General features: G+C 39.4%; 1 protein-coding gene across 1 annotated transcript; it reads left to right on the forward strand.

Moving 5' to 3' along the window:
- The first annotated feature begins 1,265 nt into the window (after window positions 1-1,265).
- On the forward strand, window positions 1,266-9,029 carry DMP1 (dentin matrix acidic phosphoprotein 1). The gene is made up of 4 exons (XM_021938437.2): window positions 1,266-1,535; window positions 2,021-2,064; window positions 4,219-4,251; window positions 6,655-9,029. The coding sequence occupies exons 1-4, from the start codon at window positions 1,478-1,480 to the stop codon at window positions 7,990-7,992; spliced, it is 1,473 nt and encodes a 490-aa protein (XP_021794129.1). The 5' UTR covers window positions 1,266-1,477; the 3' UTR covers window positions 7,993-9,029.
- Window positions 9,030-22,742: the final 13,713 nt, after the last annotated feature.

Here is a 22,742-nt window from a genome sequence, read left to right on the forward strand (position 1 = left end):
TGTGAGGGAGGTATGTAGCTTTTTATCCCTGTAGCTATCTTTTTAAGAACAAAATGGGAAGCAGATCTGAGTGACCCAGTTCCTAGGTTGACTTTTCCCTTTGGCTTAGTGAGTTTGGGGTCCCAAGATTTTATTTTCCTTTCATGGTATACATTTAACATTTAAAGAAATGAAACAAATCAACAAAAGTGAAATAAACTTGCAGGATTATTTGTGGAATATATGGAAGTTCATTGGACAAGTATGCTAAGGCAGCTACCAGGGCTTACTAGTGCAGGGTAAATTGCGTTCCTTAAACCATTTCAATAAATTTTTACTTTAGCATCTAGTACATCTATTTTTAAATACAGAACAAAGTGTTTTCCAAAGCAACAGTTCTTGAAGTGTGAAATGAAGTTACCCTTCAGAAAAGCAGTTTGATTTGGCATGTTTCTCTCTGCATGATTTACAAGTATATCCCAAACCTCTAATCTTCCCCAAATCCTTCAGTACTGTGAACGCCAGCAAAAATAATTTAGCATAATCATGTATAATGTATGATTAAATGTGTCACAGTAGATATTAAGAACTTTCTGAAGTTGTAATATGCAGCCTACTCTAGCACATCTCTTGTAGATTAAAAAAAAGCGAAAACAATCTATGTTGTGTAGACATTGTTATGCAGTCATAAACGTGACTTAGAAGCCATTGTGTGTGTGTGAAAACAAATGCCCACCACCTATCACTGGTGTCAATAAGTGTAGTTTTTAGGGAGAATACATTTGCTAGGGTGCTCTGCCACACCAAGCTGCGTAATTATTGTAAAAGTGAATGGATAGAAATTTCTGTATTCCTCTTTCTTTACTTTTTCGTCAATTTATCATACTTTATGTGTTAGTGTTTGTAGATCTCCTCATTGGAACATTTTCAATTTATTTCTTAGGAGTGAGGTTTTTAAAAACCAGTTTGTTGAGTTATAATCTATACACCACATACTTCACTAATTTGAAGTGTATAGCTCAGTGGTTTTCCGTATATTCACAGAGTTGTGCAACCTTCACTATGATACATGGAACAGTTTCATCACCTCCAAAAGAAATCCTGTACCCATTAGCTGTCACCCCTCAACCTCCCATCTGCACAAGCTCTGGGCAACCACTAATCTGCTTTTTGTCTCTGTAGCTTTGCCTGTTCTGGACATTTCATGTAAATAGAAGCATTCCAATGCGGCCTTTTTATCTGGCTTCTTTCACTTAGCATAGTGTTCTCAAGGTTCCCCTATTCTGTAGCACGTGTCAGTACTTCATTCCTCTTTATGGATGAATAATATTCTGTTTTATAGATATAGTAAATTTTATTTATCCATTCATCAGTTCACGGACATTTGGATGAATTGTTAATAAGAAGAAACTGTTAAAAAGTTGAAGCTACTTTATTTCTTTAACATGGAGAGAAACATCTATGTCCTTCGTTCCAGGTAGACGTATCACACCCAACTATGAAGATCAGCATCCTGCTCACGTTCCTTTGGGGATTATCCTGCGCTCTCCCAGTAAGTATTAGGGTAGGGATATGTGAAAAAACCCTTTTATACTTAAAACTCCGTGATTTTCACTGGCTATGAACCAAGATGGCTGTATATGTTCCAGTCCAGTAAAAATAGTAGTTTCTTAGAATGCTGTTTTCTTAAGAAATCTCATTTAAGTTGTTTTTTATTCTGTTCAGTTGCCATTCATATAGATATCATTCACATTTTTCTTCCCTATAAGCTGTGGTTCTTAAAGTGTCATCCCGGAACCAGCAGCATCAGCATCAACTAGGACCTTGTTAGAAATCCAAGTTCATGGACCCTACCTCAGAGCTGCTAAACCAGACTCTTTAGGGATAGGAAACAGAAATCAGTGTTTTAACAAGGCCTCCAGGTGATTCTGATGCAGCCTAAAATTTGACTATCCCTACTCCTATGTATGAAAAGTGTTAATAACTGTTGCTTCAGAAATTTCTCTTTGGATTTACCATGTGTACTAAATTTTCTAGGTAGCCAGGTATCAAAATAATGAATCCGAGAGTTCTGAAGAATGGAAGGTGAGTAGAAATATGACTTTTTGAAATATTTTAATTTTAATTTATTATGAGTATAACCAAATTGACTTATTGCAAATGTTGAAACTGCTAATGACTTCATGAGCATATTAATAAGCTAAACTATAGAGTTCATAGATGAAAATAATGCTGCGATTCCAAGTTAGTAGTATATACTCTGGCAAGGAAGCATATTTTCTGTTAGCTTTCTTCTTGTAATGGATGTGTATAATAGTACCAGGGGATGCATGACAATGAACCAAGAGTTTTCAGGAAATATTATGACTTGAAATCTGTTTTAACAAGAGTTATCTGGTGGGCAAGAGGTCAAGTCCTGGGAGGTGAGAAAAGCAAGAAGAATGAGAGGACACTACAGTCTCTGGAATGAGAGCTAATGTTGCTGGCATGTTATTGTATTGAGAATTATTAACTCTCAATAACTCAAGAATCATTGCCAGGCACAGTTCTGAGTGTTTTACGTATATTAACTTTCTTAATTTTCACACCTCTGTGAATTAGGCATTATGTTTTGTTCTCACTTTACAGATGAGAAAACTGACCACAGAGAGTAACTCAATCTGTCTAGGTTACGTGGTTAATTAGTGTTAGAGCCAGACTTTGAGATTATGTCACTCACTCTAGCTCCAGAATCCACATTCTTAACCAGTGTGTTACTCCCTCTCAGGAGGGAGCCTGATCTAAGAGGTCAGAAAATTCTCAAGATTGGCACTAACGGTTAAAATCTTATGTGAAATCAGAGCATTTTGTTCACTACCTTGTTTCCTACTGGCTTTTACATATGATAAAGCTTGGGCCCAGTGCTTTTGGTGGTGGCCAGATAATGTCAGCGACCTGAGGTGGGGTCTTGTCCATGCCTGAGTCTGGAATAGACTTCACAGTATTTGTTATGAACTTTCTTCAGAGATATCCATAGGCTGGTTAATTTAAAAGCAGACACTGTAGATCCTCTCTCTCATTTAACCAGAGACACACAAACATGCCCTGTTCTCAAGTCTAGCCTTGGCATGAGAAAAATAACAATGTCTTGCTCCCTTCCACCCATTAATTCCAAATGATAATTGACTGGAGCACAGCCTGCCATTGTGCCTGCCAAAGACAGAGTGATTGTCGCAGGCCAAAGACAGAGTGATTATAGCTCCTTTCTCTAAGGAGATATCCCCAGTCCAGCACCGCTGAGACGCACGTTGAAGACATATCAATAGCAGCTCCTCCCTGCTCTACTTCGTGCCTTGGGTGTTCCACACAGGACTTTGCCCTCCTCAAAGGGCAGGGGGGAGAAGTGGTGGGGAGGGGTACCGGAAGTTGCTAAGGCATTCTTATAGTGCTTATGAGACTAAAGATAGTGAAATAAATCAGAAGTATGACTAGTTAAATTTCTGACTTAGCATTTGTTTTTAAAACCAGGGCTGTTACATGACTTGAGAAAGGTTTAATGGCTTTCTCAATTCAGTTTTTTTACTATTAAATTTTACATGATGGATGTTCTCAAATGGATTTTTTCTTTAGTTTATATCATGTTGAATAAATAGTTTTCTAGATACTTCCATAGGCATTAGCTGGTTTCGCCCTCATAACTACCTTGTGGGGTAAGCACAGTGGGTGTTAATTTCCTTAATTTATGAACAAGAAACTGGGGGTCAGACACATGAAGTGAATTGCCTACCTTCACCTAGAGTAACCAACCATCTCGGTTTACCTGGAACTTAGGGGTTTCCTGCAACACATGACTTTCCATGCTAACACCAAGATGATTGGTTCTCAGGGCTAAAACCAAGACCAGTGAGTTAACTGAGACTTAAATCTGGATTCTGAGTTTCAATGCTGCTTTTCATGTGTTACATTTCCTCTAGGTTGTATGAACGGCCAGGTTCAAAGACAGCGTATTTATTTCTGTAAATGAAATATCAGAAATAGAAACATCGTCTAGGTCTGTTATATCCCAAGATCTTTTCAAGCCATTAGTCATTTTACCTTCCTTTTTGAACTATTTCATCATAAAATTTCACTAATTACTCATGTAAATGTAAGATCTCTACCAAGAAACTAAAAATAATCCTAAAATTATTGTAAATAATTACAATAATGAAATCCATCTGTGAGGGAGTAATTTGTTTTCCTTCCTTTCCTTTTTTGCAGGGTCATTTGACTCAGGCACCAACACCTCCCTTGGTAACTATCTCATTTACTTTTGTCATAAACATCTCATGAAGCAACTTTAACACTCTTTCCATTGCCCTTTACAATTTTGAAAGTAGTAAATCCAGACTGGAAGCAATTGATGTGTATCATGTTTTTTTATTTCCTAAGGAATTACTAAAAAGAAAAATAAACATTTTTCTCCTTTCAGGAGAGTAGTGAGTCATCGAAAGGAAGTAAAGTTAACTCAGAGGAACACGTAATTAAACAGACCTTTCTTAACTTTTCAGGCTACTTAGGAATGGAAGGAAATGATGTTAGATTAAATTACCTGGCAACAGTTCTAAATATAATATTTTCTAACTATGAGTTATGCTGGCTAAAGAGTCCCATAAAATAAGAAGAGAAAAATGAGTAAGGAGAATTCACATGCAGACATGCTATTCATCTTATTTTCATCACTGAGGCTAGATTGCTGGCATTGTAGCCCCAAATGTCTCTCCTAGTTAAAAAATACACACACACAGACACACACGCACTCACAAATGGTCATTGACCATTTCAAACTTACTCATCAACTTAAACTGTTGCTTTTACAATTGGAGCAGTTCAGATCAGGTGAAGAAGTGCCTGGGAACTTCTCTGTGTCAAGGGTCCTGCTTGAAGACAGAACAGGAGAGCCCTGAGGAAACTTTAAGTAAAACAATTACTTCATTAATGACTTTCTCTTTAAAAATAGTCCCATCTGTGGGACCGGGCTCTGGGAGTGAGAAAGGCAGACTCAGTTTATATCCCTTAAAGCTGGCACTCTTTTTCATTTTTCTAAGACTAAGTGTTGTTACTTTCTTAGCTATGCTATTGTTTTAACCAAATTCAATCCTGTGGGACTCCAGAGAGTTCAGGAGCCAGGTTTCTCCCCAAAACTTTGTTTCATGTTGCATTCTACACTTAGCCAGAGTTGGAAGATGAATTATTAGCCTGTTTATCCCTATTTACTTGAGGTTATCAAAGGAACATTCTAGAAATTTAAAAGCATAGAACTGGGGAAATGCTGTCTGCTGGGGACTTTGTGATTTGTTGCCTCAAGGGTCTCTAAGCTCTCAAGTTACAGTAGCCATCCCTGCTTGAGAAAGGGTTAATGAAGTATGGTGATTCCTGCAATTCCTTCTTGTGAGTTGGGTTAACGAGGTATAGCAGGTTAAACCCATGCTCAGTTCCACCATACCAGCATCAAACTCCAGTGCTAGGAAGAGAAGTCAACAGCATATACACAACTACTCCCAATTACAGACTCAGACATTGATCAGTCGGGACGTGTTAAACAAACAAACAAACAAACAAAAAACTAGCAGGTATGCTCTGTTGTAGGCTATGGTAAAGAGAGCAGATATTTTGGGAGCATAATGTGTGAAGACTCACTGTCCTTCCTTACTGGTACAGTGCATCCAATTGTTTTGCTTACAGGGCTCACCTCTCTGACTTCCCACTCAGCACTAAGCTGCCTTGGTGGTCACACTAGTTGGTGTCTTCTAGCTGAATCATCTATAGGCAACTTTCTGGTTGTACCAATGAGGTAGAAACATGGTTTGGGTGAGGTATATACCTTACTACAATATTTTATTTTCATTTTACCTAAATATTTTATCCTCCTGTCCTAGTACATTTTTCCCTCCAGATGAAAAAAAATTGGGGTCATTTTAAGATCACTCACTATTTTTGAAAACTCTGTTTTACACCAAACACTTTCATGCATGAGCATTATAAACCAACTGTTTAATTCAGAAACAATTACCTAAGAGGTTTTGTTGTTGTTGTTGTGTTTGTTTGTTTGTTTGAGACGGAGTCTAGCTCTGCCACCAGGCTGGAGTGCAGTGGTTCGATCTCAGCTCACTGTAACCTCTGCCTCCCGGGTTCAGGTGATTCTCCTGCCTCAGCCTCCTGAGTAGCTGGGACTACAGGTGCGTGGCACCACGGCCAGCTAATTTTTGTATTTTTCATAGAGATGGGGTTTCACCATGTTGGCCAGGATGGTTTTGACCTCTTGACCTCGTGATCCACCCACCTCGGCCTCCTATTGCTGGGATTACGGGTGTGAGCCACAGTGCCCGGCCCAAGAATTTTTGTTTTTGTTTTTGTTTTTTAAAGGAATTATATATACAGTATGATTTGAATTTCATAAATGTGATTTCCAGAAAGCTTTTTGAGAAAATGTTAGCAGCATTGAGTGAAGTGTGCCTATATAAAATGGAACCACTTGAGTTTCAACTTCTCTTCCTTCCTGTTTAAGCTCTGGTGGAGACGTTATTGAGTAGTAAAACTGACCATTAGAGGAGGGGACGTAGGATGAAGGAAGCAGAAAGACTAGACAGGCTCTAGATAACTCCTTCTCTATCAGTTCCTGGAATAATGACCATATCTGTTAACCCCAAATTCTAGGCAAATGAAGACCCCAGTGACAGCACTGAGTCAGAGGAGGGCCTGGGCTCTGATGATGATCAATACATTTATAGGCCAGCTGGTGGCTTCTCCAGGAGCACAGGAAAAGAAGGAGATGATAAAGATGACGACGAAGATGACAGTGGAGATGATACCTTTGGCGATGATGACAGTGGTCCAGGGCCCAAAGACAGACAAGAAGGAGGAAACTCCAGACTGGGAAGTGATGAGGACTCTGATGACACCATACAATCCAGTGAAGAGGGTGCCCCACAAGGGCAAGACAGTGCCCAGGATATCACCAGTGAGAGCAGGGAACTTGACAATGAGGACCAGGTGGACAGCAGGCCTGAGAGTGACAGTGAAGAGCACTGGGTGGGAGGTGTCAGCGATGGGGAGAGCAGCCATGGAGACGGCTCTGAGTTTGACGATGAGGGAATGCAGAGTGATGACCCAGACAGCATCAGAAGTGAAAGGGGAAACTCCAGGATGAACAGTGCAGGCATGAAATCAAAAGAATCTGGAGAAAACAATGAGCAAGCAAACACTCAAGATTTAGGTGACAGCCAATTGCTGGAGCATCCCAGTAGGAAAATTTTTAGGAAGTCTCGCATCTCAGAGGAAGATGATAGAGGTGAATTTGATGACAACAACACAATGGAAGAAGTCAAGAGTGACTCTACAGAAAACAGCAACTCCAGAGATGCTGGCCTCGGCCAACCCAGGAGAGACAGCAAGGGTGACTCTCAAGAAGACAGCAAGGAGAATATGTCCCAGGAAGACAGCCAAAACGTAGATAGCCCCAGCAGTGAGTCCAGCCAAGAGGGCAACCTGCCATCTCAAGAGAACAGCAGTGAGTCTCAGGAAGAGGTGGTGAGTGAGTCCAGAGGAGACAACCCGGACCCCACAACTAGTCATGTAGAAGACCAGGAAGACAGTGACTCCAGCGAGGAGGACAGCTCGCACACACTCTCCCACTCAAAAAGTGAATCCAGAGAGGAGCAAGCAGACAGCGAATCCAGTGAGAGCCTCAGCTTCTCAGAGGAAAGCCCGGAGTCCCCCGAGGATGAGAACAGCTCCAGCCAGGAGGGCCTGCAGTCTCATAGCACCTCAGCAGAGAGTCAGAGCGAGGAAAGCCAGTCTGAGGAAGATGACAGTGACTCTCAAGACAGCAGCAGATCCAAAGAAGATAGCAACTCCACGGAGAGCGAATCAAGCAGTGAGGAAGATGGCCAGTTGAAAAACATTGAGATAGAGAGCCGGAAATTAACAGTTGATGCCTATCACAACAAACCCATTGGGGACCAAGATGATAATGACTGCCAAGATGGCTATTAGCATCAGCTGTCCTAAGAAGCAGCTGTCACATAAAGGAGCCTTAGGGACTTGAAAGTGTATCATGATAACTATAATTTATTGATGTGTTGATCAAAAGAATAACCAGATGCCATTTTTTTCCTGAAAGGAATTGCTGGACATTACACTTGTTTCTAGGGTGTCATCATTTCATAGAGGTTTAAATACTGTGGAGTAACACCAGAACACATCCAAAGAGGCTAGAAGCAAGAAAGGATCTGCATGATAACTTTGCAGCTGAGATAGTTCCTAACTCATCAACCTAACAAATAAAGCAACTGGGGGTCCATGATGTACCAGGCACTGTGCTAGGTGTTGAAAACGTAAAGCAGGTTAAGACTTGCTTCTTGCTCCTAGGAACTTATAGAAGGATCCACAAAGCTACAGAGTTAAAGAGGGATATGTATAAGAGAAACAAGAATTGTTACAACCCAGTATGGTGAGTGCCAAAACAGAGTTATGAACACGATATCTATCTGGAAGCACTGAGAAGGGTGACCAATGTGTTGGAGAACGAGGGAGGGCTTCACAGCAGAAGACATTGGAGTTGGAAGGTTGCACAGGGTTTCCTCGTTGGAGACTGGGGAATTCTATTCTTGGGATAAATAATAGTAAATTCTATAGGATTAAATACTTAGTTTGCAAAAGCACTTTGAAATTATGGCACAGTGAGTTGTTTTGGATAAGAAAGTATTTTTCTCCCAATTAATTTACCAATTCATCATTTTTTTTTTTTTTTTGTAGAACTCCCATAAACATCACCTTACTGATCACTGGTGATGATAAGAAGGATTGGGTCGGGAAGAGTGGGAGAAAGAAATTCCTCTTTACATAGATACTTTTTAGCTTTATTTTTCTAAAATCAGTTTGTGTGCAATGCTAGAAAAAAACTGTTCTCTGAGTCCTTTACAGAGAAACATTCTGTATATAAGATTCAATTGATTTTTTGCTAAATACCATTTGAAATATTACCTCAACATAAAATACTTGTTTTGTAATAAAGATTACAATACCCAAAAAAATGTGCTTATTTGTAATCGTGGTGTTGATTATCAGGATTTATTTATGTTAAGCAACTCTTTGTTTAAAGCATTCCCAAATTGTTCATTACCTTCCTCCTATTAAAACGCAAGATTTTCTTAAATTATTTGCTGAAAATTTTATTTGTAAGTCAGGTAGCATTTGATAAAAGTACTATGTGTTGCTTATGATATTTCACTAACTATACCTGTTACAGAACAGGGAGAAAAATGAAGCAAACTCTCAATTTTTGTTTGAGGCCACACTAAAAGTTTATGATGTTCAGGCTTAACATTAGTTCCTGCTGGTCTCTCAGACTCATTTGTGTAAGCTCTGGAAGCTACAGAGAACCACATTCCTTATATTTTTATTTCTTTGAAAGAAATGACTTCATCTCAGCACTTCTACTTTACAAATGTGTTTTTACCCACACTTCCACTAGAGTACCTCAGAATTCCCCACAAAATTATTAAAAGAATCAGGAAGACTTCCTGGCCAGGCGCAGTGGCTCACGCCTGTCATCCCAGCACTTTGGGAGGCTGAGGTGAGCAGATCACTTGAGGTCAGAAGTTTGAGACCAGCCTGGCCAACATGGTCTCTACTAAAAATACCAAATGAGCCAGGTGTGGTGGCACGCCTCTGTAGTCTCAGCTACTCAGGAGGCTGAGGCACAAGAATTGCTTGAACCCGGGAGGTGGAGGTTGCAGTGAGCCGAGATCGTGCCATTGTACCCTAGCCTGGTAAAGAAGAGCAAGACCCTGTCTAAAAGAAAAAAAAAAAAAAGAATCAAGAAGATTTTCTAACTTTCAGTCTCACCCTTCCCATCCTTCAATTTCTCTGTTCCCTCACAAGGTCAAAGGTGTGTTTACTTGGGGAGATTTAAAAATCGTGTGTGTGTGTGTGTGTGTGTGTGTGTGTGTGTGTGTGCTATTCTCTAATACTTCCCCTTGAAATTTTAGAGTTTTTAATTTGGTAGGTCTGGAGTGAGACTCAGAGTTCCACATCTCTAAAAGGATTCCAGGAAATTCTGATGGAGCCCATCCAATATCGCTATTTGGGGTCTCCACTTGGATTCATTATCTGACTCCATTAACCTACAGGTTCCTGCCAACCCATTGCTCCTCCTAAGAAGAACTGCCCCATGCTCAGACCTCCTGGTTGCCTGAGGCACAGGTGGCCAGGTTCTAACCACTCACATGCCCCACCTCACCATAAGGGACTGGAAAGAATGAGCACCTGACATGAGGCGAGCCTGACTGGCAGCCTCCAAGGAGGCGTGTTGCAAAGGCTCTGCCTGAACGCGGATGATGGGGGCTTGAAGTCTAATCTTATTTTCCTTCTCTGCAAATTTGAATATTTAGGGAAAGAGATGTCAGAAAGCGGTTAGAACAAAAACAGAAGGAAATACACAGAGAGGCAGAAATAGAGAGTGGGCTAAACCCCATTAATGTGGCACACAAAATGGAAAATTATGGAGCTCCTGGTGCTGAGGGGCAAAATAACCAACTTCCTGCCTGTAAGTTGGACTTGACTCTCCTGTTGCCCCCAGGCCCTTCCTGGATCCTGGGATGTTTTGTCTTCTCAAATGCCCCCTGCATGAGAGCACCCACCTTTCTTGAGGCAACTTGAGTGAGTCTTTGTTCCCGGCAACCAAAGTGCCTAATGAACAGAGACTTAGAAACTTATGTTAGCTAGTGTTCCTAGGTTCTGTAACCCAGTGGTCCCCAAACTTTTTGCTGTCAGGGACCAGTTTCGTGGAAGACAATTTTTCCAGGGATAGGGGGTGAGGAGGATGGTTTCAGGGTTATTCAAGTGCATTACATTTATTGTGCACTTATTTTCTATTATTATTACATTGGAATATAAAATGAAATAATTATACGACTCACCATAGTGTAGAATCAGCCCTGAGCTTGTTGTCCTGTAACTAGATGGTTCCATCTGGGGTTGATGGGAGAGAGTGACAGATCATCAGGCATATACAAAATTCACAATAGGGTTCCCGCTCCTATGAGAAGCTAATGCCACTGCTGATCTGACAGGAGGTAGAAATCAGGCAGTAATATGAATAATGGGGAGCAGCTGTAAATACAGATGAAGCTTCACTTGCTCGCCTGCCTCTCACCTTTTGTTGTTGTGGCTTGGTTCCTAACCAGGGTATGAGGAACCCTGTTATAACCCCTTTATCCGGATAATTCACAGGACTTTTAGAAGAAAGAACAGTGATAAGAATTTCAGCTATGTTCATGATAGAACCCCCCTCTGGGGCAGATGTAGGAGGGTTTTCCTTTAAGTTCCCATTGACTCATTTAATGTGCTTGCTATAGGCATTGGTGCATCTTGCAGTTGGAAGTGGTAGAGACACATTATTCAAAGAAAAGGTGGCTGGACTTGATCTTTGGCTTTCAAGGTGTACAAGTTTCCTCATGGAGTTCCTCTTGAAGTCTGTAGTAGATGAGTCCACTTGGGAATCCAAATTATAATTAGCAAATAATTTTAAATTTATAACGGGAAAGAATAAGAATGAAAAGCCTGCATGGTGAGCATAAACGGGAACAGAGGGAGCTATGCAGTGTGAATGCTTAACAGCACTGGGCTAAAGTAAGACGGTGCATCTACGATGCTCCCTGGAAACCTCACAGTAGGAACTGAAACATTCTCTCTCCCTGAAAAGTGCTCTAAAGTGCCAAGATTAACTTTTGCCTCAGCGGTTATTTTTCTAAACTTGTGAGGGCTGATCCACTCTTCATTAAATTGCCCATTCTTTATTTAAAAAACATTTTAAACTGAAAAGTAATAACTGCACCTATTTGTGGGGTACATACTGATATTTTGATACATACAATGTATAGTGATCAGATCAGGATAAATAGGATATCTATCACCTCAAGCATTTATTATGTTTTTGTGTTGGGAATGTTCAATATCCCCCTTCCAGCTATTTGAAACCATATATACATATATATACACACACACACACATACACCCACACACACACACACACACACATACACACACACACTCTCACTTTTTTATATATTATGTATATATTTTGTATAATATGTATATATATACACATTCTTTTTCGTCAGACAATCAATTTCTTTTTTTAAAGGTAACTTTTATTTTAAGTTCAGCGGTACATGTGCCGGTTTGTTATATAAGTAAACTTGTGTAATGGGGGTTTGTTGTACAGATTATTTCACTACTCAGGTTTTAAGCCTAGTACCCATTAGTTATTTTTCCTGATCCTCTCCCTCCTCCCACCCTCTACCCTCTGATAGGCCTCAGTGTCTGTTGTTCCCCTCTATGTGTACATGTGTTCTCATCATTTAGCTCCCACTTATAAGTGAGAACATGCAGTATTTGTTTTTCTGTTCCTGCGTTTTAGTGAAACTGTATATTATTGTTAAATACAGTCATCCTGCAGTGCTATGGAACACTAGAATTTACTCCTTCTATCCAGCTGTAATTTTGCACCCCTTAACAACTCTCTACCTTCCTCCTACCCTTCCCCACAGCTAGTATCCTCTGTCCTACTTTTTACTTCTATGAGATCAACTATTTTTAGCTTCCACATGTGAGTGAGAACATGTGGTGCTTAGCTTTCTGTTCCTGGCTTATTTCACTTAACATAATGTCCTCTAGTCCCATTCCTGTTGCTGTTAATGACAGGATTCTATTCTTTTTATGGCTGAATAGTATTCCATTATATATGTATACCACATTTGTTTTATCCATTCATCTGTTGTTGGACACCTAAGTTGATGCCATATCTTGGCTATTGTGAATAGTTCTACAATAAACATGGGGATACAGATGTCTCTTCAATATAATGATTTCCTTTCCTTTGGATGAATTTCCAGTAGTGAGATTGGTGGATCACATGGTAGTTCTATTTGTAGGTTGTTGAGGAACCTCCATATTTTTCTCCATAGTGGCTGTACCAGCTTACATGCCCACCAATATTGCCATTCTTTCTTAAAGTAGTACAGTCAAGTTGCTTTCTATGGAGTCTGGCTGGCCTGGGAGCCATTCTGTCTTGTTTACATGATTTCACATATCTATATAGCTCTTAAAATTTAGTTTCTACATGGCAGTCTTATTTTACTCATCCTAAATCTCTGGTGAGGTGGGCACCTCCTTGTGGCTCCCAGATAAATACAAATTGATGGTTTCGAACTCAGACCATTTGCTCATTAACATTCATTATTTCAATGAAGCGCACATGCTATGATCCAGGCATTAGGCATAAACAAGGTTGATCTAAGGAAGTGAATGAGAAAACAGGAGAGAAGCACATTCCTAGTAGAGGGAGCGCCAAAGTAAATGTACAGAATTGTTTATGGCAAGTTAAGATGTGATTTTTAAAAATCTGGAGTCACTGATGCTTGGGGAAAAAAGAAAGAGGGAAAATGGTAAGAGAAGAGATTGGAAAGGTGAGCTGGGATCCAATGGGAAGATCTCTGAGTAACAGACTAAGGAGAGTAGTCTTCATTTTTCTTGAGAGCTTTCCCAGCACTAATTTTTCATACATGATATATTACACATAGCACAAATGTTTTTGAGATGGATATTATAAACTCTCTCCCCCTTAAAAATAGATGTATAAAATAAAGGAGAGAAATGGAGCATAGGAAATCTAAGTTAATTACTCTAGTTCAAAATCCAAGAAATGGCAGGGCCTAGATTTCATTTCAGTTCAATGATAAGGCACTGAAAGTTTTAAGCAGTGGAATAACATTCATGAATATGACCTTATCTGCTCAAAATAAAATAGGCAAGGGAAATGCTATATTCTCTGCTTGATCTCAACACTTAAAGAGCCCAAGAGCCTCTCAGTCACTTCCTAATGGCTTGTTTTCCTAGTTCTGTTATTTTGAGAGAGTCACGTTTAGTAGAGTTCATTCTTATTCTCCCAAAGTTTCCTCATGAAGATATAGATCAGAGTGATAAGAATTACTATTTAAGCTTTTGCAAAACAAAACAAAAAACTGCAGTGGTGATTTTGGAGAAATTCTAGAAATACTGATTTCCAAAAATGGAAGGTTATACTGGAGTCTTTAACAAACATGATTTAGTGCACAGCAGAACTCAGTCAGCCTGGAAGCTTCAGATATTGCCACATAGCACTAGACACTGTGGCTTGTACTGCTGATCCCACTGGCAATAACTCTAGATGCTGCCAATAACACTGGAACTACTAATACCCCTAATCTCCAGCTGTCATTGCTGCCAGAGACCTTTCTCCATAGGCCCTGGTTTGTTGTATCACAAGTTCTTAACTCTCCATTCGAAGAAGAGCCTATACCAAGTGCCCATGTGATAGTTACAAGTTAATTTAGAAAGATAGCATCTTGCATTTTTAGCATCTCTATAACAAGGTACATTTTGTCTCATGTGCAAACGTATAAAGGGATGATGTATGCATCATACGTAAAAAAAGAAGGTTCAGGTGCTGAGTGAGCAAAAAGATTAAAAAATGTTTCATTGATGAAGTGAAGAACCATGTCCATGCCAGAAGGAGGAGCAGCATTTAATGATGTGGGAATAGCCAAGTCAACTTCCATGGTGGGGAGGTATGATCTGTGTTGAGGAAGATGGGAGGCATAACACTCATCCCAAGGGGAGTGTGTAAAACACCAAGGGATTCTCACAGAGAATAGAGGAGCCTTGAAACGCAAGGCAACTGACATTTATTGCATAGGCACTATGCCTCAGGTCCTGTGCTAGATGTCTCACCTTAGGCCAGTGCTCCAGGAATTTCACTGATGGGTCCCGGAGACACAGATTCATGATTTTTATGTGTACTTTGCCAGGTTGCTGTGAAAAATGGGAGGATATCCCTGTATATATAGTTAAGGCATTCTAAAATTGAGCTTCATAGGGAGAGGTTTTCCTAAAACCCCTAAAATTATTGATCTATGTAAATAGAGAATCCATGATTTTCATGAGATTTTCAAAGGAGTCCATGAGTATGCTGCTGGAATCCATTCAACTGAATAAAGTAATGACATTTACAATCATAAGATCTGTCTAGACCTTGTTCTGTTAAACTCTTATCTTTTTGAAAAACCCAAGTCAATGCTGATCTTAAAGAGTTAGAAGTATACTGTGATCCACATTTCATGTGTCACTTACTAGGGTTAGTAGATAAAACTATGTATAAAGGAAAATAGTGTATCATAAAATATCTTTCTGATCAAATAAACACAAAATTTAAGCTTTTGAAGAGTTAAAAGGTATAATGAAAATACCCTCAAAATAAAATTATAAATAATATCATTTATTTATATTCCAAGTATATTTAGATTGAGTTTTATGAAGATGTTGTTGAGACTGACAATTTCCACAGTGTCTATTCTCTTCTTCTTTGTATTAGAAATAGAAACCTTCAGTTTTCAGTTAGGTATACAATTGCCTGGATGGAAATTCCAATTTCCTAGCCTTCCTTGCATCAAGGAATACAAATGTTGCTAAGTCCTGGCCAGTGAAATGTGAGCAGAAGTGATGTGTTACGCCTTCTTCCTTTTCTGTCTTCCCATTGACTGGAAATTGGCAACTATTGGAATAACCTTTTTGTACCAGAAGATATTTTCTTCTTGGTTATTTTATGAGGGAGAAACAAACTTCAACATTATTTGATGCACTGTATTTTAGGATCTCCTTATTACAGAAGCTTAGTCTCTATCCTTACTAAAATCTATGTGGTATACAAAAAATGCACTAAAAAATCAGTTAAAATGAATAAAATATTTAGTCTTTGCAAATTTGGGTAATGAATGCCCTAGCATATATACTGTTCCATGAGAATAAATTGAAGTTACACCATTTTAAGAACCTGCTAGGCCGGGCGCGGTGGCTCAAGCCTGTAATCCCAGCACTTTGGGAGGCCGAGACGGGCGGATCACGAGGTCAGGAGATCGAGACCATCCTGGCTAACACGGTGAAACCCCGTCTCTACTAAAAATACAAAAAACTAGCCGGGTGCGGTGGCGGGCGCCTGTAGTCCCAGCTACTCGGGAGGCTGAGGCAGGAGAATGGCGTGAACCCAGGAGGCGGAGCTTGCAGTGAGCTGAGATCCGGCCACTGCACTCCAGCCTGGGTGACAGAGCGAGACTCCGTCTCAAAAAAAAAAAAAAAAGAACCTGCTAGATTACATTTAAAAGGTAGAAAGATCTCAAAGTAACAACCTAACATTGCACCTCAAGAAACTAGAAAAACAAGAGCAATCCAAACCTCAAGCTAGCAGAACAAAATAAATAACAAAAATCAGAGCATAACAAAATGAAATTGAGACAAAAAAAGTTATATAAAAGATCAACAAAACAAAAAGTTAGTTCTTTGAAAGGATAAAAAAATTGACAGACCACTAGCTAGATTAACCAAGAAAAAATAAGGAGATTCAAATAAGCACAATCAGAAATGAGAAAGGTGACATTACAACTAATAAAATGGAAATACAAATAATCATCAGAGACTACTGTGACATACACATCTATGTGCACAAACTGGAAAACCTAGAGAAAATGGATAAATTCCTGAAAACATACAACACCCCAAGATTGAATAAGTAAGAATTAGAAGTCCTGAATAAACCAATAATGAGTAATGAAATTGAACCAGTAATAAAAAATCTTCCAACAAGCCTAGGACCAGATGGACTCACCACCAAATTTTACCAGATGTATAAAAAAGACCTGGTATGAGTCTTACTGAAATTGTTCCAAAAAGTCAAGGAGAAGGAATTTCTCCCTCATTCTATGAAACCAGCGTCACCCTGATACCAAATCAGACAAGGACACAACAGAAAAGGAAAACTACGGGCCAATATCCCTGATGAATGTAGATGAAAAAATCCTCAACAAAATACTAGCAAACCAAATTCAACACCACATCAAAAAAATAATTCATCACAATTGAGTGGGTTTTATTCCAGGAATGTAAGGATAGTTCAACATTGGCAAATCAATAAATGTGATTTACCACATAAAAGTAAGTAAAAACAAAAACCATATGATCAAATCAATAGCTGCTGAAAAAAAGGCATTTGATAAAATCCAACATCCTTCTATGATAAAAACCCTCAACAAACTAGCATCAGAAAAACATACCTCAAAAGAATAGGAGCCATACAGCCATATATGACAAAATCACATCCAACATCATACTGAATGGGAAAAAGTTGAAAACATTCCCTCTAAGAACTGGAATAAGACAAGGATGTCCACTCTCACAACTCCTTTTCAACACAGTACTAGAAGTACTAGCCAGAGCATCAAATCAAGTAAGAGAAAGATATGAAAAATATGCATATTGGAAAAGAGGTAGTAAAATTATCTCTGTTTACTGATGATATATCATATACCTAGAAAACCCTAAAAACTCCTCCAAAAGACTCTGAGACTTAAGCGACTTCAGTAAAGTTTCAGGATACAAAATCAACATTAAAAAACCAGTAACATTTTTTATACCAATAATATTTAAGATGAGAACCAATCAAAAACCCAATCCTATTTACAATAGCTACAAAACATTAAAATACCTGGGAATACATTTAACCAAGGCAGTGAAAGATCTCTATAAATAGAACTACAAAACACTAATAAAAGAAATCACAAATGACACAAACAAATGGAAAAATAGCCCATGCTTATGGACAAGAAAAATCAATATTGTTAAAATCGCCATACTAATCAAAGCAATCTATAGATTCAACACAATCCTTATCAAATTACTAAAGTCATTTTGTTACACAGAATTAGAAAAACAATCCTAAAGTTCATATGGAATCAAACAAGGCTGACTAGCCAAAGCAATCCTAAGCAAAAAGAACATAGCTGGAGGTGTCACTGTATTAGTCCATTTTCATGCTGCTGATAAAGACATACCCAAGACTGGGAAATTTACAAAAGAAAGTGGTTTAACAGACTTACATTTCCACATGGTTGGGAGGCATCACAATCATGATGGAAGGCAAGGAGGAGCAAGTAACATTTTACATGGATGGCAGCAGGCAAAGAGAAAGAGCTTGTGCAAGGAAACTCCCCCTAATAAAACCATCAGATTTTATGAGACTTATTCACTATCATGAAAACAGCATGGGAAAGAACTACCCCCATGATTCAATTACCTACCACTGGGTCCCTCCCACAACATTTAGGAATTCAAGATGAGATTTGGGTGGGGACACAGCCAAACCATATCATTTTAACCCTGGCCCCTCTCAAATCTCATGTTTTCACATTTCAAAACCAATCATGCCTTCCCAACAGTCTTCCAAAGTCTTAACTCATTTCACCACTAACTCAATAGTCTACAGTCCAAAGTGTCATCCAAGATAAGGCAATTACCTTCTGCCTATGAGCCTATAAAATCAAAAGCAAATTAGTTACCTCTTTGATACAACTGGGGGTACAGGCATTGGGTAAATACAGCCATTCCAAATGGGTGAATTTGGCTAAAACAAAGAGGCTACAGGCCTCATGCAAATCTGACATCCAGTGGGGCAGTTAAATCTTAGAGCTCCAAAATGATCTCCTTCCACTCCATGTCTCACATCCTGGTCACGCTGATGCAGGAGGTGGGCTCCCATAGCCTTGGACAGCTCTGCCTTGTGGCTTTGCAGGGTACAGTCTCCCTCCCAGCTGCTTTCATGGGCTGGCATTGTGTCTGCAGCTTTTCCAGGCATATGGTGCAAGCTGTCAGTGGATCTACCATTCTGGGGTCTGAAGGACAGTGACCCCCTTCTCACAGTTCCAGTAAACTGTGCCCCAGTAGGGACTCTGTGGGGGGGCTCCAAACCCACATTTTCCTTCCACACTACCTTAGCAGAGGTTCTCCGTGGGGGCCCCACCCCTGCAGCAAACTTCTGCCTAGGCATCCAGGAATTTATGTACATCCTTTAAAATCTACACAGAGGTTCCCAAACCTCAATTCTTGACTTCCGTGAAGTAACAACCCAAGCTGTACCTTGGCCCCTGTAGTCATGCTGGAGCAGCTAGGATGCAGGGCACCAAGTCTCTACATTGTACACAGCAGAGGGACCCTGGGCCTGGCCCACAAAACCATTTTTTCCTGCTAAACTTCTGGGCTTGTGATGGGAGGAGCTGCCATGAAGAACTTTGAAATGCCCTAGACACATTTTCCCCTTTGCCCTGGTGATTAACACTGGGCTCGTTGGTACTTATGTAATTTTCTGCAGCTGGCTTAAATTTCTCCTCAGAAAATGGGATTTTCTTTTCTATCACATTGTCAGGCTGCAAATTTTCTGAACACTTATGCTCTGTTTCCCTTTTAAAACTGAATGCCTTTGGCACCCAAGTCACCTCTTGAATGCTTTGCTGCTTAGAAATTTATTCCGTCAGATACCCTACATCATCTCTCTCAAGTTCAAGGTTCCACAAATCTCTAGGGTGGGGCAAAATGCAACCTGTCTCCTTGTTAATACATAACAAGAGTCACCTTTGCTCCAGATCCCAACAAGTTTCTCATTTTTTTCTGAGATCACCTCAGCCTGGATTTCATTATCCATATCATTATCAACATTTTGGTCAAAGCCATTCAACAAGTCTCTAGGGAGTCCCAAACTTTCTCACGTTTTTCTGTCTTCTTCTAAGCCCTCCAAATTATTCCAACCTCTGCCTGTTACCCAGTTCCCAAGTTGCTTCCACATTTTCAGGTATCTTTTCAGCAGTGCCCCATTCCACTGGTACCAATTTACTATACCATTTTCATGGGGCTGATAAAGACATACTCAAGACTGGGCAATTTATAAAAGGAAGAGGTTTAATGTACTTACAGGTCCATATGGCTGGGGAGGCCTCATGAACACGGTGGAAGTCAAGGAGGAGCAACTCATGTCTTACATGGAGGGTGGAAGGCAAAGAGGGAGAGCTTGCACAGGGAACCTCCCCCTTATAAAACCATCGGATCTCATGAGACTTATTCACTATCATGAGAACAGCATGGGAAAGACCTGCCCCCATGATTTAATTACCTCCCCACTGGGTCCCTCCCACAACATGTAGGAATTCTAGATGAGATTTGGGTGGGTACACAGCCAAAGCATATCAATCACATTGCCTGACATCAAATTATACTACGAGACTATAGTAACTAAAACAGCATGGTATTGGTAAAAAAAAAAAAAAAAAAAAAAAATAGACACATAGATCAGTGGAACAGAGTAGAGAATCTGGAAATAGAGCCACATACCTACAACCAACTGATATTTGACAAAGTTGACCAAAATAAACGATAGGGAAAGGACACTCTAGTCAATAAATAATACCAGGGAAATTGGATAGCTATATGCAGAAGAATGAAACTGGACCCCTATCTCTCATCATATATAAAAATCAACTCAAGATATATTAACAACTTAAAAGTAAGGTCTGGGCAAGGCACGGTGGCTCATGTCTGTAATCCCAGCACTTTGGGAGGCCGAGGCAGGAGATCGAGACCATCTTGGCCAATATGGTGAAACCCTGTCTCTACCACAGATACAAAAATTAGCTAGGCATGGTGGCGCATGCGTTTAATCCCAGCTACTTGGTAGGGTGAGGCAGGAGAATCACTTGAATCAGGGAGTCAGAGGTTGCAGTGAGCTGAGATGGCTCTACTGCACTCCAGCCTGGCGACAGAGCAAGACTCTGTCTCCAGGAAAACAAAAAAAAAAAGGAAGTAAGTTTTGGGAAACTATAAATGTCCTAGAAGAAAATCTAGAAAAAATTCTTCCAGACATTGACCTAGGCAAAGAATTTATGATGAAGAACCCAAAAGCAAATATAACAAAACGAAAAACAGACAAATAGTACTTAAATAAACTAAAAACTTCTCCACAGCAAAAGAAATAAACAACAAACAGACAACTTACATCATGGAACAGAATATTTGCCGCTGACAAAAAAAATTAATATTTAAACTCTATAAGGAACTTAAACAACTCAACAAGAAAAAAGCAAACAACTCAAAAACTGAGCAAAGGACATGAATATTCTTATCAGTAGAATTGATAATAAGATAATGGGTAGGGTGACTTCATATGAAATTGTCTGGACTACAGCTTGCAATGGGCTGATTAATCCATAATTTGAAATAGATGCTCATCCTGATCGTAGAATAGATTGGCCAAAAAACACATGAAAAAATGCTCAACATCACTAATTATGAAATGAAAATTAAAACTACAGTGAGTTATCTTTCATCAGTCAGAATGGTTTATCAAAACAATTTTTAAAACCACAAATGTTGGCATGGATGCAGAGAAAAGGAAATGCTTATACACTGTAGGTGGGAATATAAATTAGTTCAATCTCTATGGAAAACAGCAGAAGTATGTCCCAAGGAATTAAAAAGAAAACTACAATTTGATCTAGTAAGCCCATTACTGGGTATCTACCCAAAGGAAAATAAATCATTATACAAAAAAGACACCTGTACTTCTGTTCACCACGGTGCTATTCACAATAGCAAAGTCATAGAACCGACCTAAGTTTCCATCAATTGACTGGATAAAGAAAATGTGGTATCTATACACCATGGAATATTATGCAGCCATAAAAAAATAAAATTATGTCCTTTGCAGTAACATGGATGGAGCTGGAAGCCATTATCCTAAGAAAACTAACTAGAAAATGGAAACACAAGTACCACATGTTCTCAATTATAAGTGGAAGCTAAGCAATTGGTACATATGGACACAAAGATGGAAGTAATAGACACCGAGGACATCAAAAGTGGGGTGAGTGGGAGAGAGTGAGGTCGAAAAGTTAACTATTTGGTACAATGTTTACCCTTTGGATAATGGGTACACTAGAAGCCCAGATCCCCACCAGTGTACAATTTACCCATATAACAAACATGCACATGCTCCCCCGAATCTAAAATAAAATTTAAATTAAAAAAACAATCTGCTAGATACTGTTTGGTAAACTGCTACATCAGAAACTATAATTATTGGTCAGAATTTTAAATTGAGACATTAATTATGCAATTACAGTTTGCAAATCTGTCCATTATAAATGAATGTCATGAAAATAAGATCAGAATGTAAGCTTGCCTACCATTGTAATCTACCTACTAGTACTAGTTCTCAGCCCTGGATGCACATCACCTGAGGAGCTTTTAAAGACTGTTATTGCCTGGGCTCCATCCTAGAGATTCTCATTTAACTGCTCTGAGGTTAGGCCTCCATAGTGGTACTTTTAAATTCTAAAGTGCAGTCAGCATTGACAACACCTGCTATCATATAATAGTTACTTCTGGAAACTTTTGGCCGTTCTTGGGTCCCAAGCATAGATCAAATATTGGAGATAGAATGTTAAACAAACTCTGATCCGTTTCTTAAGATGGGTTAAATTTTTAGCTCAGTCACGTAGGCTCTCCTGCTTCTTCTTCCAACACATTAATAGGCCCAGCATTTCAGTAACTGGCACTTGTAGCTTTGATCAGCTCACATATGGTGACTAGCGAAGGCATAACCAGTCATCTGAAAAAATGTAAGAATAGTTTAATTTTTGGTAAACTGCACAACCCAAAGTCAATCATAATGCAATGTCTCTGAGTTTCACTCTCATTGGCTTTCCATTAGCATCTACCTTGTCATCAAAAGAAATCTCACCTAAGCTTGTGAATGGTTTCCCTCTGTCCTTGTACCACAATACAACAGATGGAAGAAATTACAGCAGGAAAAATAGCTACAGACCGGA

The sequence above is a fragment of the Papio anubis genome, chromosome 3 (genome assembly GCF_008728515.1).
Source record: "Papio anubis isolate 15944 chromosome 3, Panubis1.0, whole genome shotgun sequence".
Classification (NCBI taxonomy): domain Eukaryota; kingdom Metazoa; phylum Chordata; class Mammalia; order Primates; family Cercopithecidae; genus Papio; species Papio anubis.